This window comes from Artemia franciscana, unplaced genomic scaffold (assembly GCF_032884065.1).
Source record: "Artemia franciscana unplaced genomic scaffold, ASM3288406v1 PGA_scaffold_30, whole genome shotgun sequence".
Lineage (NCBI taxonomy): Eukaryota > Metazoa > Arthropoda > Branchiopoda > Anostraca > Artemiidae > Artemia > Artemia franciscana.
The window spans coordinates 1726526-1752377 of record NW_027062662.1 but is presented as its reverse complement, the minus strand read 5'-3'; the positions used below and the strand labels follow the sequence as shown (position 1 = coordinate 1752377).

The window sequence follows — 25852 nt, the reverse complement described above, 5'->3', positions numbered from 1 at the left end:
TTCTTGCTATCTCAGAAAGGGATTAGGTTAGGAAAATGAAACTTTCAGGGATGGGTCTACAGGCTAAAGTACGTCCTGGGAAGGCATTTTAAAGCACCCACCTCTACTCTTTCTTCTTCTAGAGGGCCCTGAAATTTGCCTACATGACAGGTCTATACCTATTGAAATTTTGACAAAACAACATTTTACCATAATTTTCACTAACTAGTTGCTTTTTAGTTCTGTTCTGACACCTTTAGTTCTGAAAATGCATTTCCTGTTATTTGAGAAGAATTTTGGGCCATATCAATGTTTTTTTTTTTCTTCAAAATTTAGGATATGTATTTGCATATTTCTAAAACCTTATAAAATGGAATTGAGCAAAGTTATGAAGCTGAAAACAATTTTGTTGTACTTCAATTAAGCAGAAGATCTATTTTTCAAGGTTTCACTTTTATAGCACACATATTTTTAAAGGTCATCAAAGGTCAGGGCCCTCTAAAGGGAGTAGGAGTGGAGGTAGTTGCTTTAAAAATCTTTTCCTAGGACATACTTTAGTCTGTAGATTCACCCCTGAAAGTTTCATTTTCCTAACCTAAACCCTTTCTGAGATAGCAAGAAGTCAATTAACTAGAATTTTACCTGTAATTCTACTAATAAAATAGCTTTAGCAAAGGTCCTATCCTTGTAAGGTACAGCCTACCAGATAAATACACAAAAGTAATTAGTGCTATGTACAAAAATAGCATTGTTGCAGTTAAGGTAAGATATAATATTAGTGGCTGGTATTGTATCAAATCAGGGGTTAAGAACAATATAGTTTACAACTTCTTATATAGACTTTGTCCTGAAGAGCAAAGCAAAGTCAATGGGATAGCACATACCCAATTAGGTTAAGAAAACTAAGCTGCTAAGACTAGGAATGAGTGAAGGTGAAGAGGTGATTTTGGGTAACAAGAAAATCAATCAAGTTGACTTATTAACTTGGGTAGCATTCTTAGTGAGTAGTCTATGGTTGGTAAATCACAGATGTCAAAAGTAGAGAGGGTGTAAAAGAGGGGGCTTTATACAGATTGCAATAGAGGAGGAAAGAAGTGCATGTGTAGCTGTGTTGGCCTGAGACATCTTGGTGCTGTAGTGAGTTAAAAGCAGGGGTATTAGCCTAGGCTACAGAAGAGCTGCAAAATCTATAATGTTCATTCACCCCCCCCCCTCCAAACAAAAGGAAAAATATAGAACAAGGCCAGATTTGGAAGTTTGCATTAAACTTTGTAGCCTAACTTAAGCATACTTAGGATATTTTGCAACTTAAGAAAATACTAGGCTAATTATATTTGGAAGGACCACTGTATAGTAATTCTATCCTTCAGTGGCAAAATAATTAGAAAAGCCAAACATTTCTTTCTTTTCTTTTTCCTACATGATTCTTCCCTTACAAGTAGCCATACCTTAACCATAGGCTAAGTCAAATATTTGTATACCACACTTAAGTTTAATTCATTAGGCCTACACACCTTTGAATAAAATTGTACTATCATAGGGATTATAGATAGTCAAAACTTGCTTCAAACTTTTTGGATTATCAAGGTAAAAATTTAAAATATGGGGAAACACAAATACAGGAAGTTTATCATCCACAGGAGTTTTATTCATGTTCAGTTTGTTTCACAGCGTTGACATCAGGGCTACAAAAGGACACTTTTAGTGCTTTTTTGACACTTTTTCACTCTGGGTGACACCATGCCACTGTTGGGTGAAAAAAGGCACCTTTTTCAAAAAAGGCAAAGGCACCTTTTGTTTTCATTTTTTTCTTAATTGCAACTGCTTTTAACTTGTGCTTTGTGCTTTTCAGGCTCGTTTTCGTCTTAGGGATTTTTTTATCATATCTGCGCTACTTTCCTTTTTAAAATCGCGAAATTTCAAATGTCGTGAAGCATGTGACTGGCTTAAGAGAGTTTAGAAAAAGTATTTTTGATAGAAAACTGAAGCAAGCATATAACTGCTGGTAAATAAAAGCTTAAGGTTTCTTATGACTTTTATTCTACAGGATTATGCAAAGGTGCGGCCTGTATAGTTATTAGAAGCAAACTATCTAATCCTGATTTGCTGCTGCTCAGTCACTTTTTGGATGTGGATTTTCTTATAGATATTTTCATGATCAGTGACCTATATAATATAGGTCGGGATAAAGCAGTGCGAATTTAGTTAAGACTATCCGATATTTATCGATAATTTAGTGAAATCCAAAATTAAGCATTGATTTTAGCACTGAATTTAGTGGCTGAACAGGAAAATAAAATAAATTGTGCTTAATCAAGTGGAAATTTATGGACTCTTATTCTTTACAAGTAATTTGAAATTATTGAATTTATCAAAATCAGGAAACGCCAACTAATCAGCCAGCAGTGTTGCCACATCAACCTATTTTGGCGAAAAAAAAATTTAATTCGTCGAGCTCTCCAACTGCAGAAGAGAGCGGGAACGGTACAGAAGAGCCGTAGTGGTACCGGCCGTACTTTTGTACTTAAACTGCTGGGGACAGGTGTACCGGGTCCCGCACTTCCCATTTTGTTGGAAGCTCAGGAAATTAGACATTATCAAGTTTGCGATGTCTTACAGTGTTAATGACGTTGCGTTTGGCAAATTCTACGGCTACCCTTTGTGGCCTGTTCGAATAGTTGGTATAACTGCATCGAAGAAGGGAAAATCTTATCAAGTATTTTGCTACGGATCACACGAAAAAGCATCACTGAGTGAGGGATTCATTTTGCCGTTCGAAAAAAATTTCCCCGAAGCTTCAAAGAAAAAGTCGAAAGGAGTTCAAGGTGCTTTTACTGAACTAGCCACATTTCCGGATGTGTATCAAGAAATAATGAGAATTGCTGGTGCTGCTTCGACAAACAGTGTATCTTCACTCTCGTCTACCCTAGTAAACGCGCAGAGTGAATTTGCCAAATTGAAAGAAAATCTTCGTCAGGATATTCACAAACAGGTGATTGAGAAATGTTCAGGCGACAAAGGCGTGATCAGTGAACAAGCAATTAACACTATTGTTACCGAGATCTATGATGTAATAAGTCTCGATTACAGTTCAAAATTTGCAAATATTGAAAAGATGCTTAAGGGGTTTCAAGCTCAAATAACGGCGCTAGAAAATCGCATCGAAATTCTAGAATACCGCAACGACGATTTGGAACAGGAAAGAAGATCGAACGTTCTTCTAATCCATGGACTGTCTCAGCTAGGTGGAGAAACGCTGCCCAATAGCGTTCTAGAGTTATTCAATGCTAAGATGGAGATCCGTGTGCTTGCTAGTGACATCAAGTCAACTGAGCGCTTACGTACTCGAGTTAGATCAGCGGAAAATGTTATCCCGCCTGTTCTCGTCACTTTTCATTCATCTGAGTGTGCAAACCGCGTGTTCATGAACAAAAAGAAGCTCGCCCGATCGAAAGTATTTATATCTGAGTATTAAACACCAAAACGTAAGCAACTGCTGAATCTGGCACGCGACAAATTTGGAGCTCGGAATGTTTGGACTGATGGTGGCCGTGTGCTAGCCAAACCGGAAAACAGTTCAGCCATCTTGAAAATTAGGTCACTGAATGACCTGATCAGTGACCAGTACTGACATGTTGAATCCATCCTCAGTTCTTTCAATTATTTGGGGTTGGCTGCTTTGTTTCGCTAATCTCGTGTCAAAAACTTTTTTGTTTGTTTCGTCATTAAGATATCAAAGAGTTCGCACTATTGAGCATACTAGTGTATTATCATGAATAGTATGACCGACAGGCTTTCAGACTTAGAAAGTAATCGGCTGTCTGTTGACCAATTATTATCCACCCCTATTGCAAATGATAATTTAAGTGAAGGAAATAATACTCAAGCAATGAAAGCTAGTAATTTTTTGGATAGTCAGTCGCTGAAGAAATGGTCGGTCAAAGAAGATACTATTTTTGCATTTTGGAATTGCCAAGGCCTTAGGACTGCATACCCTACACTGTGCAACATATTAAGTGATATGCAAGAAACACCGTTAGTAATAGGACTATGTGAGACGTTTGTAACGAATAGGGATACTTTTTCAGTGTGGGATTTCCAGTTTCCAGGATATGTTAGTGAAAGAAAAGAACGACAGGTTATGGAGCGAGGCGGTCTGGCTTTGTTGATAAAGGAAGGAGTTTCGTATTGGGTAAGCGAGGATCTCACACTTTGGCTTGAAGGAAGACTTGAGACTCTTTTTATTGAAATAGAAGATAAATCTGATAAAAATGTAGTTGTTGGTTTAGTTTATAAGACACCGTCATTTAATGAGGATGTTTTTATTGAGAAAATGGAGCATTTAATTGAGAAATTTAGTAATGATCATAAATATAAAGTAGTAATGGGGGATTTCAATATTGACCTCCTTAAAAGTACAAGCCGCCTAGATTTTCTTAACTCTATGATTTCATCATTCCAGTACCCCCTGGTAACTATTCCTACACGAGTAACTGATTAGTCTGCGACTCTTATCGATAATATATTTGTGGATGGAAAGCTGCTTGAAAGTTCGTATGCTGATGTTCTACTCACGGATGGATCCGACCATATATTTCTTCTTAGTAAAATAAAACAATCTTACAGGATTATAAATAAGAGTGGTCAAATAAATAAAACATATTTTCGTGATTTAAGAAATGATAATTTAAAAAAATCTGAGAGAGAAATGGATGATGCAGATTTTACTCCAGTTTTTGAAGAAGATAACCCGTCGGTTGCGTATGACATTTTTGTTCCAATATTTACAAAGATATTGAATGATACGTGTCCTCTAAGAAGACTTAAAGGTAGTACGAGGTAGTACGAAATTCCCTAAGAAACCATGGATTACACAGGGCATTCTAAATTCTATAAGTCGGAAAAATGAATTGTATAAAATATACCTAGGGGAACCATCTGTCATTAATTTTCAGCAGTTTAAAAATTACCGGAATACTTTAAACGGATTAAAACGGAAAGCTGAAAAAATGTATTTACAAAATGAATTTATGAACCATAAATGTGATATGAAAAAAACATGGAAAACAGTAAATTCACTCCTGGGTCAAAAGGGTAAAATAGAAGTTATTAATAAATTACAAACAGAGAGGGGGAATTTGACTACCCCAAATGATGTTGCGAATTATTTATGTGATTATTTTTCTAGTGAGGGAGCGAAACTTTGTGACGATGCTCGGAAAAGAATTAAGCGACCTCCCAAAATAGTTCAGTCGGAAATTCCAGTAGAAAATCAGCTGGTTTTTAATGCTTGTAGCATAAGTGAAGTGAGTACAATTATCAGTAGAATCCAATCAAACTCAAGTGGCGTAGACGGGATTTCTCTTAAGATTGCTAAATCAGTTAAATCAGTTTTAACACCAGTTGTATGTAATTTGATTAATAAGTCTATGGAAAAAGGAATTTTCCCGGAAGTTTTGAAGGTGGCTAAAATAATACCATTGTACAAAGGAGGTAAAAGAGACGACCCTTCAAACAAAAGACCCATTTCTATCCTCCCTTTTTTTTCAAAAATATATGAAAAGGTGATAGGATCCAGGCTAACTGATTACGTTGAAAATAATACAATTCTTATAAATACTCAATTTGGTTTTAGAAAAAAAATGTCCACAGAAATGGCAACCATTAAACTTGTTGACTGGGTAAATACGTCGTTTGAAGCGGGTCTGATTCCAGCTGCTTTATTCCTGGATTTGAAAAAGGCTTTTGATACGATTGACCATAAACAGTTATTACTTGAGCTGGAAAAAATCGGTGTTACCGGAAAGAGTTTGTCTTGGTTTGAATCTTATTTAAGTGACCGAAAGCAGGTTGTGGTGAATGGGTGTTTTACTTCTGAAGCTAGTACGATAACTTGCGGAGTACCCCAGGGCTCTATACTAGGTCCTCTTTTATTTTTAATATTTATTGATTGGATTAAGTATTATTTGTCAGAGGCTGGTATAATCCTTTTTGCAGACGATTTCATTATATGTGTATTTTCACATATAAATTTATTAATAATATACTTCCCTCTTCTTTCGAAAATTTTTTCTCCATTAATTGTGATCTTCATAGCCACAATACACGAGGGGCATCAAATCTGGTACACCCATTTAGAAATACGGCTAGAGCTTCTTTCGTGATTAGAAATTTTGCCCCCTCTGTATGGGATATTATTCCAATTGAAATAAGAAATTCGAGTCATTTGGCTTCCTTCAAAGCTGTTGTTAAGAGATTCATCCTTGCAAAAGAATAGTATGGTAATGATGCAAAAGTATAGTAATAATGCGTGAGTGTCATAAGTAGAATCTTTGTATGTAGTAATATGTAGAGTAGAGATGACTGCCACCTGCTGCCAACAAGCCCAAAGGGGCTTTCTTAGCAGGTACAGCAAAATGTTTTGTACACATGTCTTTGAAATAAATTAATCTAATCTTTTGTGTGTTTTTTCTCATGTTCTCATGGTGTGTGACTGGGGACCTACCTAAACTTTCTAAATACTGGGAAAATGAGCAGGTTCTCATGCTGTGTGACCAAGGGGACCTATCTAAACTTTCAAACATACTAGAAATATGAGCTGGTTCTCATGCTAGCAAAACAATCCAAGTTGCCAGGCCCTGGAGCCTCTGGGAGCACCGTCTGGATCCTTTTTGGGTCCCTATGATTGCTCTAGGTAGTCTTAGATTGCCCAAAGAATGGTCTAGATTTTTTTGAATATTTTTCAAAAAAAAGCTGAAGCTTTGAACAGATTTCTTGTACAGGAATTCTGCATTAAAGTTTCCCTTCATACTCTCATATTCTTGTAATTTTCTCCTTTCTTTCTTGAAAAACTTGGCCTTTTCTGAACCCAGAGTGTGGCTCAACCTCTGTATAAGGCTACTGAATTGGAATCCAAATCATTCTGTATCTGCTCACTTTTCATTAGCCTTCATAACATGGAATGCACCATATTTGTAATCCAGCACAGTCTTTCCCTTATAAAGGTCTTGTCATGCTGTCTAGCTTTTTTAGTTTGTTCCATCTTGAGCTGCAAAGATGGCAAAGGCCTAGTGCAAAATATTTCAGATTTGCTTAGACATTTTTTGTGCACCAGACATTTTAGACATTTTCAGACATTTGTCTGCTATAGGTGAAAAGGATTGCAATTAAATAAGCCTTTCCACTGTCTTTTACAGATGCTGTTGACCTCTTCTCAGAAGAAAAAGAGTTGGTAGAAACAGATTTTCCTTGAAAAACCATAGCTATTCTTGACACCAAAAAGCCTTTCCCTTTGGTTTTTTGTGCTTTTTCTTTTTTATTTCAACATTTGATTGAGCACATGTGATATTTGTCTTGTCACTATTTGCAAAGAATTTGACATTTCTTTGTTTTTTCAAGAATAGATTAGCTTTATATAGAACAAGCAATATTTGTCTTGTCATTATTTCTCTTCTTATCAAGTTTGATCTCTTAGTTAATTGATATCATGAATACATTAATGTTTAGATGAAGTAATGCTGTGGTTGTGTATTTTTGCAAGAACAGTGTAACCAAAGGCATTGGCAAAAGCCAGGTGAAAAGGATGTGAAGCATGTTCCAATCCAAGCACGTTTCACTTGCTATCAAGTCTCAATTCACTTGATATCAGTCTGCAGGAAATGGTCAACAAAATTTTGCAGAAGATCTGATATGCTACTGAAGGAAAAGAGGGATTGAGGGCAATTAAGCCATGTCAGCAGCAACAGACATTGTATTTGTGGTCTACTGGGGCAAATCTTTAAGCCTTGTCTTCATTATGGCGTTTTTCAGCCAAGATGGCTCATAGTGAAGACAGGTTTTATTGCTGTTTTCGTCTTCTCGCAGTACAGAGTTGACATTTTGGCTGAAAATGTAAAAACTAAACAACACATTTTGTCACTCATCTTAGTTTTACTCCAACTTCTCTTTATGTTCCTGTAACACCTTAAACACAGAACAAATGATTCAGAATCTTCTGCAGTTCCTGAAATAAGACTGCGCTTTCGAATTTGTTGCCAAAAATGAAAACTGTCATCCAAAAAGCAGCAAAGCCGGCTTTGGTGCTGGAAAACACCATAGTAAAAACAGGGCTTTGCTGAGTTATTGGAAGAAGGATAATCAGTACAACCAAAGGTTCAAGAGAACCCAAGAAATTGTACTGAATTCTTTTTCTTCTTTGCGTATAAGGCAATTTGTGGTTTATGGGATTTTACTTATTTGAAGAACTGCTTTGCTTTTACTTGAAAAAGAAAAACGTAAATCTGGCCTTGGAGTCATGAGAAAACCATTTAAAGTCTTTTTTTGTCAACTTTTAAAGTATATTGGCTAATTTTCTAGGAGAACACTAAAAGTGTCCCTTTTTTTACTGAATTTGACACTTTAGTCCCTAAAGGTTATGGCAAACCTGGTTGACATCAAATACAGTTTCAGATTAGAAATAAATAGTGTCATTTTTCTGACCAAATTGCACTACAAAAGATTTTTGTGACACAATCATAATAACCACATCAGTTTCTGTTTCAAAGACAAAAATACTAGAAGAAAATGGAGACAAGCAGTGTCGGTTTTGATACTCATTTATCAAACAGTTCATGGCAACAAACTGTTGTAAGGAGCGACCTGGCTCAATAGTAACCAAAACTCTAAAAAAAGGAATTTTGATACCAATAGATACATCAAAAGAATTGCATTTTAATGCTGATTTTAAATATATAATTTTCATCAAGTTTAGTCTTACCCATCAAAAGTTAGGAGCCTGAGAAAATTTGCCCTATTTTAGAAAATAGGGGGAGACACCCCCTAAAAGTCATAGCATCTTAACGAAAATGATACCATCAGATTTAGCGTATCAGAGAACCCTATCGTAGAAGTTTCAAACTCTTATCTACAAAAATGTGGAATTTTGTATTTTTTGCCAGAAGATTTCTGGGAAAATTTCTTTTTCCCAGGGGTCATCATATCGACCAAGTGGTCCTAGAAGGTCGCAAGAGGGCTCATTCTAATGGAAATGAAAAGTTCTAGTGCCTTTTTTAGGTGACCAAAAAATTGGAGAGCACCTGGGCCCCCTCCCATGCTCATTTTTTCTCAAAATTGTTGGATCAAAATTCTGAGAGAGCCATTTTATTCAGCATAGTCAAAAAACGTTATAAATATGTCTTTGAGGACAACTTACTGCCCCACAGTCCCCATCTGAGAGGCTGCAAGTTGCAAATTTTGACTAGTGTTTGCATATAGTAATAGTTATTGGGAAGTGTACAGACGTTTTCAGGAGGGTTTTTTGGTTAGGAGGGGGGTTGAGAAGAGGAAGTTATTGGGGGGAAACTTTCCATGGAGGAATTTGTCATGGGGGAAGAAGATTTCCATAAAGGGGGCACAGCATTTTCTAGCATTATTTAAAAAACAATGGAAAAATAAATATGAAAAAGTTTTTTTCAACTGGAAGTAGGGAGTAGCATTAAAATTGAAAACGAACGGAAAATATTACGCATATAAGGGGTTCACCTCCTCCTAATACCTCACTCTTTACACTAAAGTATTTTTAGTAATTTCAACTATTTATTCTACAGCCTTTGTGATTCAGGGGACAAAATTTAAGCTTTAGTGTAAAGAGCAAGATATTGACGAGTGGGCAAACCCTCTCATATATGAAGTAAAAACATATGAATATAGTAGTTTGTTATGTAAGATAATTCATAAGTTATGTATATCTTTTACTGATGAAAACATTTGTAAAAAACTAAAAGTTCTAGTTGCCTTTTTAAGTACCCAAAAATTGGAGGGCAACTGGGCCTCCACCCCCTCCTTTTTTCTCAAAATCAGTTGATCAAAATTATGGGAAAGCCATTTAGCCAAATAACTAAATATGCATATTTCGCTTTAATTATTCATCTGCAGAGAACCAAAATAAAAACATGGATTAACTAAAAAAAATTTCAGAAATCAAATAAAAATTACAAGTTTTCTTTTAACTGAAAGTAAGGAGCGACATTAACACTTAAAACGAACAAAAATTACCCCGTATATGAAAGGGGCTGTTCCCTCTTCAACGCCCTGCTATTTATGCTAAAGTTTTTACTGTTTTAAAAAGTAGAGTTGAGAGAAAGAGTCAAAATAACTGTAAATTTATTTGCCTGTATGCGCAATACCGTGCTGACTTCTTTCTATTTTCGTTTTTCTAAATATTTCTTTTAACCATCTCCAAAAAACAATTGGCATTAAAGTACTCAGGAATATTACTTTTGTTAGTCACATTTCAAGTAACGCCAGTGCTACTTGTGTGACATTTATCTCTGCATCAATGTGCTGTGTTAAATGTCTGTTGCAAGTAGGATTAAGTGAATCCAAACAATATATGTATATTGTTGTACAATTTAGAAATTTTAAGCTCACATCTAAGCAGCGCCAGCCCATACTCTTTTTCTATAGTTATCAGTTTTAACATGCAGAATTAGGAGACCGAGATTTGATTGGTGAAAGGAATTCTAGACATAAACAAATATTTAGTATCCTCCACCCTCCCCCTCTTCAGAAAATGTGTAAGCCTCATGCCCAAAGAAGAAGGTAACTTCCAAATTCTAAGTGTCAATATTTCTTATACGATTAAATATTTCTTAACTCTAAGTATCAATTTTTCTTATACAATTGGCATCCCTGGCAAACTTTAATTAGTGTAAGGTTTCAACCGCAATGCTGCCAAGAGTTATTCAGATTTTCTGGGTATCCTTGATCAAACAATGCTCTTTGTGAAGTAAAGAAATCACACTTTTTTTTCGAATACCTTAAATTAAAAATACTGTAGCTATTTCAAATGTAGGGTAAGTTTCAAGGGAGATTCTCCATGTGCGAAAATTTCCACAGAGGTGGGGGAAAATTAGTCCGCCGAATTTCTTCATTTTGCAATATCCTTTTTTTCTTATGAAAAAAAAACAACCCAAAGTGTACTTTTTGGGTGCCATGTGGCACTTTATGATTGCTTTATTAAGTCCAACTTATAAAAAGCAATTAAATTTACAAAATAGTCTATAAATGAACTTATAATTAGCTATAGATGGTGTCCAAGTTTCCGAACCAGCCTTTCCACTTCAGAAATGTCACCCAAATTGCGCTTTTGGCGTTCATGTGGCACTTTATGTCGAAAATACAAAAAAAATGAGATATAAGAATTAGCTTTTACGAGTCCTCAAACAGCTTTCTATGATGTTCCAGTGCCTCCATAGCGGCGAAGAAAAATAAGAGGACATGTCACTGCTGCCCATATAAAAGTGATTTTTTCTTGTTGTTCAATGAGGGGGTTATAATTTCCCTGTATAAGGTCAACAGTGCCAATTTAAAGGATGTACTTTTTGATTTGTTAAGACTTCATTTTCAAATCACATGCAACTGAATGACACGATACAAGGGGCTGTTTGAATAGCATGTAGCTGAACTACGAGATTTAGTGTCTATGATGGACGCTGGAGTTGAAGGAAATGGAAGGGGGACATGCATTTTAATATTAACAGTAAGGCTGGAAGAAAAAAACCGAGCTTATTAAGCTCACCATCACTCTCCCAAATACATGTTTACAGTACACTACTGTCGTCTACAGCAACTCATTGCTTACTGCGTTTGTAAAAGCCACAGCTTAGATACCGATATACAGTTATGAAAACTCCTATCTTGCCCACGAGATGCTTTTGGTACAGAGCTCTAAACTTGGCGGCTCCTCCAAGCCGCTCCGACGTGTAGATCGTACTACAACACCGTAGTCGGGAACGCAATTTTGTTGTGTTGCATACACAGCTTAGATACCAATATTGGTATCTAAGTTGTGCTGCCAGTTTCCTGTCTTCAGCCACTAGTATCACTGCCGCGCATTGTGTCCCAAAAACAAATCGAGTTTTCATAGCTGTATTGCTATCTAAGCTGCGGTAAAAGCTGAGTACACTACTTAATTTGTGTTTTTTGATACATGTACGTTGTTTATTGTATTCTGTAGTATTTTTGAATATAACCAAGTAACGTCTTTGCTAAATAGTAACTTTTTTACGTGTGAAGACATAAGGAATATGTGTGATATCTTAACTTTTTAACCGCTTGGTACACCCCCCCCCCACGAGGTGGAAGAAGGCAAGCACATGTAGTCCAAGGATCGGTACAGCTGGGGTAATATGTGTTCTGTAAACTATTAATTCAGAATAAGCACATCTGTTGGCTCAGCGATGTAAGATGGCCAAACGTTCAGTTCCTTAACCAGTTCCGTAAAAAACAGTTTTTTCCAGCTCTCAAATTTGATGTGTTTTATAACGGATCAATTTTATTTAGTTTATTAAGGACAGAGCTCTTTACATTCTTTGGCTCTGAACTAACTTTAAAAAAGCAATGGAAAGTAGAAGAAGGTATTGAAAAGGGATGGGATTGGATTACCATCTACATCTTCTTATAGTAACGCATTAACAGAAAGTGAAGATAATCTTAATACTGAAAGCAGCTCAACTTTGACATTTTTGCCCCCCCCCCCAATAAAAATGCTGGAGCCACGTCTGTACCTAAGCCCCCTTCCTGGATACGGCCGTGCTACCACTAGTCAAATGCTCCTCATTCAGCATGAAACCCTTGCCTTTAATTTCATACGTATCATATTTGAAGAAAGAAATTAAAGAGAAGTAGGTTAAGATTTTAAATACCATAACCTGATGTATTCACAAATTAACTTCGATTGATTGTAATATTAATGTCCAAGGTTTCATCCTGTGTTACATTCATACACATATTATTTATTCATGACGATTCATCTGTGGTTTCATCTTTAATTAATGTTTAGTTTTCTTTTTTACATTGTTGCTATGAGTTAAAGTGATGTTATTACTTAGTTCAGTATTACATACTTGGATATTTACTAACTTGAAATCGGGATTTAAATAAATTGAAATTATGTTTTAGAACCCTCAATGTTTAGTAACAAGTGTGAAAACTAATACCATATCAACCGTGTCTCAGTCCCACTCCCACAAAATGCTTGGACATAGTCCTAGGGTTATATAATAAAATTTCTGGATCCTACTTGTTTTGTATTTTTTTTTATTAACTGGAATGAGACATTTATTATTCCACTAATTTTACCAATTACATTAATTAGATTAACTATTCTGATTATTACTACTACTAATAATACTAACTCACTGCAGCACCAAGCCGCCTGAGGCCAACACAGCTACGCACGCTCCTTCTCCAACCTAATCTATTTAAAGCCTCCCTCTTTACACCCTCCCAGGATGTTCCCATTTCCTTTAAATCTTTATTTATGACATCGTCCCAACCCAGACAAGGACGACCTGCTTTCCGTGTAGCCCCAGACGTTTGGCCAAAAAGGACAATCTTTGGTAATCTGTCATCCTTCATCCGTAGAACGGGCCCTAGCCATCTCAACCTTTCGTTCATTATAGCCCCAGAAAGCGGGATTGAACCACACTTTTCATACAACCTACTGTTTGAAATACGGTCAGTCAGCTGGGTACCCAGAACAATCCGTAGGCAATTTCTCTGGAAAACATCTAGTAAATTTTCATCTGCTTTTCGGAGTGCCCATGCTTCAGAGCCATATTTGACCAGTGTCATCACTGTAGCTTCCAATATTCTAATCTTGGTTTGCAGACTTATCTTTCTATTCTTCCAAACTTTTTCTAACTGTGAAAAAACACCCTGAGTCTTAGCTATTCTACTTTTAACATCTTCACTGCTCCCACCATCTTTACTAATAATACTACCAAGGTAACTGAAGCTCCCAACCTGATCAATCTTTTCGTTACCTAATGTCACCTGTTCATCTTCAGTTATTCCTAGCCTTAGTGACTTAGTCTTCTTAACATTAATTTTCAAGCCTATTTTAGCACCCTGAACTCGTAAAACCTCTAAAAATTCATTCATTTTGCTCACACTTTCATCTAATATGCTTAAATCATCAGCATAATCTAAGTCCAAGAGCGTTCTTCCTCCCCATTTGATTCCATGGTCTCCAATTGCCTTTCCTGTGCTCCTTAAGACGAAGTCCATCAAAATGATCCATATAAAGGGGGATAGAACACAACCGTGCTTAACTCCTGATTTAATATTAAATATAAAAAAAACGAGTTTTTTAAATGAAAGTAAGGAGTGACATTAAAACATAAAACGAACAGAAATTACTCCGTATATGAAAGGGACTTTTCCTTCTCAACGCCCCGCTCTTTACGCTAAAGTTTGACTCTTTCTCTTAACTCTACATTTTAAAACAGCAAAAAACTTTAGCGTAAAGAGCGGGGCGTTGAGAAGGAAAAGCCCCTTACATAACAAACTACTATATTCATATGTTTTTACTTCATATATGAGAGGGTTTGCCCACTCGTCAATATCTTGCTCTTTACACTAAAGCTTAAATTTTGTCCCCTGAATCACAAAGGCTGTAGAATAAATAGTTGAAATTACTAAAAATACTTTAGCGTAAAGAGCGAGGTATTAGGAGGAGGCAAGCCCCTCATATGGGTAATAATTTCTGTTCGTTTTAAGTTTTAATGCTTTTGCTTATTTCCAGCTGAAAAAAAAACTTTTTCATATTTATTTTTTCATTGTTTTTTTTAAGTAATGCTAGTAAATCCTGCGCTCCCTTCATGGAAATTTTCTTCCCCATGACAAATTCCTCGATTGAAAGTTCCCCCAGCATATCCCCCTCTTCTCAACCCCTGCCTCCAACCAAAAAATCCTCCTGAAAACGCCTGTACACTTCCCAATAACCATTACTATATGTAAGCACTGGTCAAAGTTTTGAACTTGTAAACCCTCCCACGGGGACTGTGGGGGAGTAAGTCATCCCCAAAGACATAGTTATAAGCTTTTTCGACTACGCTGAAAAAAATAGCTATCTCAGAATTTTGATCCGTTGACTTTGGGAAAATAATTAGAGTGGGAGGGGGCCTAGGTGCCCTCCAATTTTTTGGTCACTTAAAAAGGGCACTAGAACTTTTCATTTCCGTTAGAGTGAGCCCTCTCGCAACATTCTAGGACAACTGGGTCGATACGATCACCCCTGGAAAAAAGAAAGAAAAAAACAAACAAACAAATAAACACGCATCCGTGATCTGCCTTCTGGCAAAAAATATAAAATTCAACATTTTTAAGATAGGAGCTTGAAACTTCTACAGTTGGATTCTCTGACACGCTGAATCTGATGGTGTGATTTTCGTTAAGATTCTATGACTTTTATGGGGTGTTTCCCCCTATTTTCTAAATAACGCAAACTTTCTCAGGCTCGTAACTTTTGATGGGTAAGACTAAACTTGATGAAATTTATATATTTAAAATCAGCATTAAAATGCAATTCTTTTGATGCAGCTATTGGTACCAAAATTCCATTTTTTAGAGTTTTGGTTACTATTGAGCCGGGTCGCTCCTTACTACAGCTCGTTACGACGAACTGTTTGATACAAAACCAGTTGCTAACCCTCTTTCCTACCTTAACCGCAGCAGTATTATTCTCGTACATAGCGCAAATCACTTCAATGTATTTTTCTGGTATACCATATAACGATAAGACCTTTGTTAACGCTGTTCTATCAACAGAATCGAAAGCTTGCTCATAATCGATAAAACTAAGGACCAAAGGTGTTTGACAACGCAGGGACTTCTCAATTATTAACCTAAGAGTGAAAACATGGTCGACACATCCTCTACCTTTTCTAAAACCGCATTGTTCTTCCCTTAAAACTTTGTCTACAGCATGCCTCAGTCTAAAAAGTATCATATTACTCAGTAATTTGCTACCTACAGAGACCAGACTAATGCCTCGATAATTACGACACTCACTCTTGTCACCTTTCTTATACAGTGGTTTAATTAAGGTTTTCCTAAAATCATTGGGTACTTCTCCTTTTTCAAAAATCATGTTCATAATCTTCAGTAACTTATTCCTAACCTCAGAGCCACCATATTTAAGGAACTCATTAATCATACTATCAGCACCTGGGGCCTTATTATTTTTTAATCCTTTTAGTACTGTCGCTAATTCTTCCTCACTAAACAAATCTTCCTTCACATCCAATGTATCACAAACTTTTTCATTTTCATCTATATCTTTTTCTGCAACTGTATCTCGGTTTAGCGCATTCTCAAAATGTTCCACCCATCTTTCTTTAACTTTTTCCTTATAATTAATTGTGGCCCCATTTCTATCTTTAACTGGGACTAGTCCGGATTGGCTACTCCCTTTCAATTTATTAACATGTCAGTATAATATTTTACTATTATACCGTCTAGCCGCATCTTCCAGATCCTCAGCAATTTTATCCATCGCCTCCATTTCACATCTCCTTAGTTCATATTCTAATGCTTTCTCCACTTTCTTTACATTCCTTTTGTTTTCATACGACCTATCACTCAGATAATTCTTATACAAATCCCTTCTACTCTCTATTAAACCTAAAGCTTTTTCACTAATAGTCCTAGTTGCAGTCCTAGCACTCTTCCCTAGGACACCATCTGCAACTTCACATATTGTTTTTCTGAAATTATTCCATCCATCTTCCACATTGTCAAATTTTAAACTCTCAAGTTTAGTACTCAACTGGTCCTCGAATTTTCATCCTGAAGTCTACCAACATCATAACTTTCCGGGAGGGAGTTGCCCTTCCGAAATTTCAGCTTTAAATTAACCTTAGACACTACTAGATGGTGATCTTTACTTTTAACATCAATTACTGATTATTATAGTCAAATATAACAGATCAATTTTGATTATTACATTGACAAAATACCGAGTATTGCCAAACAATGGATGGCGTTTATAGTTTTGTTTGTTGTCTCTAGTACCAATTCCCACTCTTATTAGTTAAGCATACTCTTTAACTAGTACAAGCTAGGCTTTTCTGTCACAGTTCTACTACGCGTGACAAACCCCATTAGATTCGGTTTTCCATAACATACATTCTACATGCCATTGTACACGGTTTTTCATAACAATGAACGCATTCGCCTTATTCAAGCTTTAGTCAGTCATTGTTTTTGTAACTAGTGCTTAGCAATTAGAGATCCATAGTTAACGCTAAATTTAATTATAGACCAGGTCAAATAATGAATTAATTGGTTGTATGTTCTCTTACTTATTCCCTGGCGACTATTACAAAACTGCCAAGAAAATTAACCTGCAGTACTTGCGGAACACGGATAACAAGAATACAAAAGTACAACTATATTATACAAAAAAGGATATATATAACCTTGTAAGGTTAGGTTACAAGAGCATACCTAGAAGGGGGGAATAACGGAAATATACATTGACTTGTTTGGATGGAGGAATGGAAATTAGGATAGGCCTTGGGGCCTGCGTCCCCCTCAAAATTGTTTTTTCCTGAATTTGTGGGCACTTCTGGCTCAAATAAATGTTGTTTTTCAATTACCCCTCTTTTCCCCACAGAAGAAAATTCCTAATAAGGTGCCAGGGATGGAGGCTCTTAAAAACAGAAATAGCAAATCATTCTGATATCTTTGGTCTTTGGCCCTGTACCTTAAAATTATTAAGATTCTAGCAATTTTTCTGGTATTTTATTGTTTTTTGTTTTTTTTTCACGAATACAAGCCATTCCAAAATGAATTCTTGCATCCCTTAACCTTCAGTCTTAATTTCAAAAACAAATAAAATTTCCTAAATATATACTTTTGATGTAAAATATATGAAGAGATTGTTACTCTCAAATCTCTGTTTACTTAAAAGGGTTACGGGATCTCAGTATATGTAATAGAATGAGCCCTATTTTAACTTTCTACATAAAACGTTTATATAATGAGACCTGGCAAAAAGGACAAAGATAGACTGTAATCAGAATAGATGTTTGTGACATGGAGGAACTCTGCTACTACAACCAATCCCCCTTCTTGAAAAAAAGTACATTACATTGCCAGAAGAAAATCTTACGGGGATTAAACTTAGTTTCTTTGGGCTCCAGGATTAAAGGGTTTCTGTTCTCCTCAAATTCATACATCAGGTTGCACAAATGGCTAAACTCTGGTAAAAAGAGAGCACCTGCTATAGTGCTAAGAAACAGGTGTAAAAATAAATTTAAAAATATTCCAATAAATGATAATATTGGATTATTAGTGATGATAGTGACGATTACATGGATCTGGCCTCGTAACATGTTAATAATCAGAAGGAGACTTTAGTAATATTTTAAAAAAAACTCTAAAATCTCTCGATATTGATTGCAAATCAAAACAAATGGCGGGTATTTTCTTGAGCAGACACCCCTCACCAGGAATTTACAGAAGCACGTTCCGAATATCAAGCAAAATCATATTTTGGCACTTGTGCTTCCTTTGTTTTCTCTTTTTCTTTTGCCTCCTCTCCCTTCTTTCTTTTCTTCCTCCCTGCATAAACTATTCATTTTTTTTTGGGGGGGGGGATTAAGATAGCTAATTTTTGTTTGATAATTCATCAAGTATGCGGAAATTTAGGAAAAATAAGGTTTTTTGGGGGGAGCCCAAATGCGTGTGTCCTTGAGCATCAGAACCCAACTGGATGGTCATAACTTTAAAGGTGGTAAACAGAAGATGATTTGGCTGAATTTGTCAAATAGTTCATAGTAACGAACTGTAGTAAAGAGCAATGCGGCTCAATAGTAACCGAATCTTTTAAAAATGGATTTTTATTTCAACAGATGCATTAAAAGAATTGGTTTATTATGCTTATGCCAAACATATAAGATCCGTAAAGTTTAGTGTTACACATCAAAAGATAGGAGCCTGATAAAATTTGCTGGATTTTCGAAAAAGGGGATACCCCCCTTAAAACTCAAGACATTTTGATGAAAATCGCACAATAAGATTCAGCGTATCAGAGAACCTTATTGTAGTGGTTTCAAGTTTCTATCTACAAAAATATGGAATTTTGTATTTTGTGGATCATGGATACGCGTAAACTTTAAAACTCTAATGTTCTTTTTTTAGGTGTCTAAAAAGTTTGGAGGCCAGTTAGCCCCAATCTTCGGAGAGAAATTTGATTTCCCATCATTAGTTGAAAAAAGATTAGAAATTAAATAAAAACAAGTTCTTTTAACTGAAAGTAAGGAGCAGCATTAAAACTTAAACGAACAGCAACTATTTCGGCTAACACTGAAAATGCCCACGACTCAAAAAGCCCACGAAAAATGCCAACAACTCAAAATGCCCACGACTCAAAATACACACGATTGGATAAACTTTAGGTTTCAGTCCTTAATTGGGGATGGAAAGAGGGGTTTCTCACTCCCCAAAACCATTTACACCGTTTGCCGGTGCTGGGGGGCACTGGGAGGGTGCCGGAAGGGTGCCATTTCATCCTAGACAGGGTAAAATCCCAAACACAAATCCTAAAACTGTTATTTTTAATCAAAGAATCTTTCTTTGATTCATGATGCAAGTTAACTGGTGGATTTATATCTCCTGGATTTGCTCCTGTGTCGGCACAATTTTATACGACATTGGTTCTTTACTTGAACGCAAACAATTCTAAACTGATCAAGAAACACAGAAAACAATTATTTTTCACCCACGTGGCACCATACACTTTTGTCAGTTTTTACCATCTTCTGGGATGAAATGGCACCCTTTCAGCACCGGCACCCGTTGTACATTCATTCCCGGCACCATCCCAGCACCGGCACCCGTTGTACATTCATTCCCGGCACCATCCCAGCACTGGCACCCGTTGTACATTCATTCCCGGCACCATCCCAGCACTGGCACCCGTTGTACATTCATTCCCGGCACCTTCCACTTTTATCAGTTTTTACCCTGTCTAGGATGAAATGGCACCTCCCAGCACCCCCCGTCACCCATCCGGCAACTTCCACTTTTGTCAGTTTTTATCCTGTCTAGGATGAAATGGCACCCACCCGGCACCTTCCACTTTTGTCAGTTTTTACCGTGTCTAGGATGGAATGGCACCCTCCCAGCGCTTTCCGGCACCGGCACCCGGTTTACACGGGTTTGAGGAGTGAGCAACCCCTTGCCTCATCCCTAATTAAAGACTGAAACCTAAAATTTATCCAATCGTGGGCATTTTGAGTTGTTGGTATTTTGAGTCGTGGGCATTGTGAGCGTGGGAAAAAAGATCGTGGTGATTTTGGGAACCATCAATTACTTCGTATATTAGGTGATTGCCCTGATATATAGGATTTATATATCCTCTATATAATAATGTATAGGGGACTGCCCGCTCCTCACTCCCTCACTCTTTACACCGAAGTTTGTCTTTTTGTACCGATTCTTTAAGAACGACTCTTGAAACACAAGGGCTGTTTAATTTGAAGAAGCTCTTTAAAAGTACTTAAGAACTTTAGCGTGAAGAGCTATACATTGAATAGGGGTACCCCCCCCCTTAATATAAGAAATAATAAATATACATTGGTCAAGCTACCAGCAGTAGATTAGAGCCTATTCTGCTTGAAAAGAAAATTAAGTTGGGAATCAAATTATATTTTTCTTTAATTTGTATCTAGTTTATGTTTTATAATTATAAGGCCTAGGTTATTTTTCAAAGATACAACTATATCTTAGACAACATGGTGAATTTGAACCATGATCCCAAATAGGAAATAAGCAGTGTGGTAACAAAAGAGTAACAAAAAGATTAAAAAAAGGTAACAAAACAAAATTTAAATTAAATTAAAGATTAAAAAAAAGATTAAAACAAAAGGTAACAAAAGGTTCTAAATTCAGCTTTGTTTCATATTTAAGAAATTTCAAACTTTCTAAGGAAAATTCAAATTTCAGAAATTTCCTCTCGTTCTCTTGGGAAAGATAGTGAAAAGATTATTATGATGCTTCAGAAAATTAACAAAGTCATATTTGCATTCTTTAAAAGCATTTCATGTAGCAAAAAAAAAAAAAAAAAATCAGTATATAATGGAAAATATGTCACACAAGAATGTTACAGTTATTGAATCTACTTTTCCATTTTGTGTTCTCTTATGTTATTAATTTAATTTTATGAATTTATAAAAATTTATTTTTTATGAAAAAAAGGAAAAAACTCATTGATTTTGTTTTCATTGATTCAATTTATAAGTACACGGTAAAAACAAGAGTAACACATGGCAAAATGCGCGATACATTAGGGGGCTGGAGGTAAAGTGTAGTGGAAGTTAAATTTCTGTAAATTCTGTAGTGGAAATAAAAATATTTCTAATATTTGCCACAATTATGTTTTTGGACAATTTTCACTAAATTTCCCAAGATTATTCCCGACAAATTCACAATTCCACAATTACCCAACATCTCATAGTTCTGATTTCTCTTTTGAAATTAGGGCAACGGTGCGATCGGGATTTAGTTTGCGTCATATTGGTCCAGAAGTTTGGAATTTAATCCCAATAGCTGTGAGAAATTGTAATGATAGAAATAAAATTCTAAAGTTATTAAGAAATGATGTTGCTAGTCTCCCATAATATGTTTTCCGTTGTAATTGTTGAAGTTTGATTTCCGAAAGAAGTGCAAATTAGTTTAAGCCGAAGTAATGACGGTTTTTTCTTTTGTTTGTGTGTTTTTTTATTTTATTTTTTTTGGTGATATACCACGCGCTTAAGTATGCCATTAGGCATTTGCGCTGTTTGTTTAAATGGTTTAATTCTTGTTGTAAATAAACATCTATCTATCTAAAGCTTTTCACAAAAATTTAATTAGTTAGTCTAAATCTTAGCGCTGTTCTCCCAAAATTCATTTATTTGGTCTAAGCTTGACCATTTTTCAACTATATTATTATAATGCTTCAGAAAATTAACTAAGTCAAGTTTGAATATTTTAAAAGTAGTTTATTCAGTAAAAAAATGACGATGTAATGGAAAATATGTCACCTAAAAATATTACAGTCATTGAATCTAAAAAAGGGAAAAGAACAAAGACACATAGGAAATTGGGAAATTCAAGAACAAAAAGCTAATTTACATTATCAGCTTATTATAAATAATTTTATTTGTTGTTTGCTGATGAATTAGTTTTGATTCAGCCTTCGAAGATCGTATGCACCATTTTGCGTCTCATTGATATCCACCATTTTGCGTCTCATTGATATCCCGGTGCTCTTGGGAAAACCATCTGAAATCAAATAAAAACAACTTTATTGTAAAGAGCGAAGTGCTAAAGAGGGGGCTGTCCCTTTCATATACGGAATAATTTCTGGTCTTTAGAAGTTTTAATATCACTCCTTATTTTCAGCTGAAAAACCTTTACCTGTTTATTTAATTGTTATCTAATGTCACAATACACCAGAAGCTTTTGATAAACAAAGCCAAGAATAATACTCTTCATGTTTTAAGCCCTAGGGACTATTCAGCTGCATAAATGTTTTAACCTCATAGTGTAAAATGAGGGTTCGCATGTGGAAGACGGTTCACTTGAGTAAACTCCTGGTCTGTCTATTTTCATCAGTTCGCATTCGTACTGTGATGATTTTGGGAACCGTACCAAACGACCAAGGCCAGAAAAAATGGTCCAATAAACTTTGATTTAATTTAGAAAATAAACTGATTTTTCTTACTTTTCTCTTCAAGTTCTTTATAGACTTCAATAAGGTGAATAATTTAACTGGGGATATGTTAAACTGAACTGGTGACATAAAGAATTTAAACTGGAGACATGAATAATTTAACTGGGGACATGAAGAATTTAATTGGGGGCATAAATAACCTAACATTTAGACATTTAGAATGAAAGCTTGACTTTTCGTAGATAAATTGATTTTGACTATAAGCTTTTCAATTCTCTGTTAGATAGGATCAAGCATAAGAAGACACAGTCATATGCAATGCCATATCCAAGGGGATTCGGTATATGAACCCCTCTCCCCAAAATATTTGTCCGCCTTGTAAAACAAGAGCTAAGAGCTCATATGGCACTTGTGACGAGGCTGGAAAAGCCAAGAGCTCATTATGGCATGAGCTCTAGCAAAATCCTAAGAATCAATGGATTGATTTAAAAGGAAAATCCGAAGCTTAATGCCGGTCGGGACTTAAAATAAGAGCTCTGAGATACGAGGTCCTTCTAAATATCAAAATTCGTTAAGATCCGATCACCCACCCGTAAGTTAAACGTACCTCATTTTTCTACTTTTTCCTGTCCCTTCAGCCCCCCCCCCAGATGGTCTAATCGGGGAAAACGATTTTATTAAGTCAATTTGTGAAGCTCCCGGACACGGCTACCTATTTCCATCGTCCTAGCTTGCCCAGAAGCACTGGATCCCCCCTAACTCCCCCAAAGAGAGTGGATTCAGTCGGTTACATCAATCACGTATCTACGACATTTGTTTATTCTACCGAGCAAGTTTCATCCCGATCTCTCCAGTCTAAGCGTTTTCCAAGATTTCGGTTTCCCCCGCCAACTCCCCCCAATGTCAACACATCTAGTTGGGATTTAAAATAAGAGCTCTGAGACATGAGTTCCTTCTAAATATCAAATTCCTTTAAGATCCAGTCACCCATTCTTAAGTTTAAAATACCTCAATTTTTCTAATTTTTCCGAATTAACATCCCCCCCAACTCCCACAAAGAGAGCGGATCCATGCCAATTATGTCAATCACGTATCTATAGCTTATGCTTATTCTTCCCATCAAGTTTTATCCCGATCTCTCCGCTCTAAGCGTTTTCCAAGATTTCTGTTTCTCCCCTCCAACCCCGATATCTCCAGATCTGATTCGAATGGAAAATGGAGCATTTGAGACATAAAATCTTTTTAAATATTAAGTTTTATTCAGATCCGATCACCCATTCGTAATATAAAGATACCTCAATTTTCACGTTTTCCAAGCTTTTCGGTCTCCCCCTCCAACTCCCCCTAAAGTCACCAGATCTGGTCAGGATTTAGAACAAGAGCTCTGAAGAACAAGATCCTTTTAAATATCAAATTTCACTAAGATCTGATCACCCGTACATAAGTTACAAGAACCTTATTTTTTCTAATTTTTCCGAATTACCCCCCCCCCCCCAACTCCCCAAAAGAGAGCAGATCTAGTCTGGTTATGTCACTCAGGTATCTTGGACTTGTGTTTATTCTTCCCACCAGGTTTCATCCTGATCTCTCCACTCTAAGCGTTTTCCAAGATTTACGGCCCCCAGCTCCCCCCAACGACTCTCGATTTGATCGGAATTTAAAATAAGAGATTTGAGTTACGAGGTCCTACTAAATATGAAATTTCATTAAGGTCCAATCACTCCTTCCAAGTTAAAAATACCTCAATTTTTCTAATTTTTCAGAATTAACCCTCCCCCCCAACTCCGCCAAAGAGAGCGGATCGGTTCCCGTTATGTCAATCACGTATCTAGGACTTGTGCTTATTTTTTCCACCAAGTTTCATCCCGATTTCTCCACTCTAAGCGTTTTCCAAGATTTTAGGTTTCCCCCTCTAACTCCCCCCCAATGTCACCAGATCTGGTCGAGATTTAAAATGAGAGCTCTCAGACACAATATCCTTCTAAATATCAAACTTCATTAAGATCCGATCATCTGTTCGTAAGTTGAAAGTACCTAATCTTTTCTAATTTTTCCGAATTAACCGTCTGCCCCCTCCCCGATGGTCGAATCGGAAAAAAGACTATTTCAAATTTAATCTGGCCTGGTCCCTGATACGTGTGCCAAATTTCATTGTCCTAGCTTATCTGGAAGCGCCTAAACAAGCAAAACCGGGACAGACAGACCGACAGAATTTGCGAGCGCTATATGTCACTTGGTTAATACGAAGTTCCATAAAAAAAAACACAGAAATGTATATAAACAAATTTCCGATGCATTTTTAAGGTTTTTGGACACCCCTTCCCCCCCCCCTCCAACCAAAAAATACCCACGAACAAATATCCCGAACAAAAATCCTTGATATGGCCTCGGTCCTAAATAAGGTGAGCAAGCTCGCTCTTCATTTGACCTAGTCATTTTTATCTTGTGTATATTTTTAAAATTCTTTTACCTAATGTCACATAATTCACAGAGGCCAGGATTTAAAAATTTGGTGACTAAAATGACACCCATTTCTTTTATATTTACAATGAAAAATAAATATCAAAATAGGTAAAATTTTTAATAAGGCAACAAATTTCGAAAAAATGATACGAAAATAGTGGTCTCACCTCTGGGAGTTTTATTTATGAGAAAGAAAAGAAAGGGGTGAAAAACAAGGAGACAAATGATCTTATAAAGTAGCATTAGAAGAAATATATTACATTAACAAATACGATTCGAAACTGAAAGAAACGCAGTGAGTTTATTTTATTCATATTCAAATTGGGTTTTTTAGTTTATTTAAGCTAGTTATTTCTTGTTTTTTCTCTTTCTTTTTTTTCGTTGATAAAGGCTTCCGGATGAAAAGCCAAAATATCTGGACTTTTCTTATTATTTTTACTAAAGATTTTTTGCAGCTCGATGTCTTATAAGAAAAATGTCACCTATATTTGAACATCTTCATCTCATCTTAACTATAAATGGAAAGGCAATATGGTCTAAGAATTTATCTAAACACTTTCCTTTCCTTCCTATAGCCCTTATTTCTCATCTTTATGTGTTTTTTTTTGTTGTTGTTTTTTTTTCGTTATTTAAAATCTTTTTCCAGTAAGAGCTGATTTTATTGCTTTTACCGGAAAATTTCTTCTGCCATTTTAGGTTACGATGTCTTTATTGAATTCTTTTAGTTTTGCTTTTAGTGGAAGGCTCCGCACAAGCCGAGAGTGCAAAAGATTTAGGATCCCTGCTGACAAAGGATCATGAAAAAGGAAAGGAACCCCAGAGGTTTGGCTATCAGCTGGCTCACTTAATGACTGTAAGTAATAAAATTAAACTAATAACATAAGTGAACGAAAAATTAAATAGAAGATAATCAGAGGCGCCATT

At 36.1% G+C, this 25852-nt stretch overlaps 2 protein-coding genes across 4 annotated transcripts in view; one reads left to right on the top strand and one right to left on the bottom strand.

Moving 5' to 3' along the window:
* The window catches only part of LOC136041589 (motile sperm domain-containing protein 1-like), a 40638-nt gene extending 38895 nt beyond the window's left edge, over nucleotides 1-1743 (bottom strand). The window contains exon 1 of the mRNA XM_065726286.1: nucleotides 1494-1743. Within this exon, the coding sequence (XP_065582358.1) occupies nucleotides 1494-1632 (139 nt within the window). The 5' untranslated portion in view covers nucleotides 1633-1743. The remainder of the gene's footprint in view (nucleotides 1-1493) is intronic.
* Nucleotides 1744-8159: 6416 nt separating this feature from the next.
* LOC136041592 (uncharacterized) overlaps nucleotides 8160-25852 on the top strand; it is a 53944-nt gene continuing 36251 nt past the window's right edge. Inside the window, exon 1 of one of the 3 annotated variants that reach the window (XM_065726292.1) lies at nucleotides 8160-8313. In XM_065726292.1, the coding sequence (XP_065582364.1) occupies nucleotides 8273-8313 (41 nt within the window). In that variant the 5' untranslated portion in view covers nucleotides 8160-8272. Of the gene's footprint in view, nucleotides 8314-23952; nucleotides 25782-25852 lie in introns of those variants that run through there. The other 2 variants (XR_010621061.1, XR_010621060.1) reach the window with 2 other exon arrangements.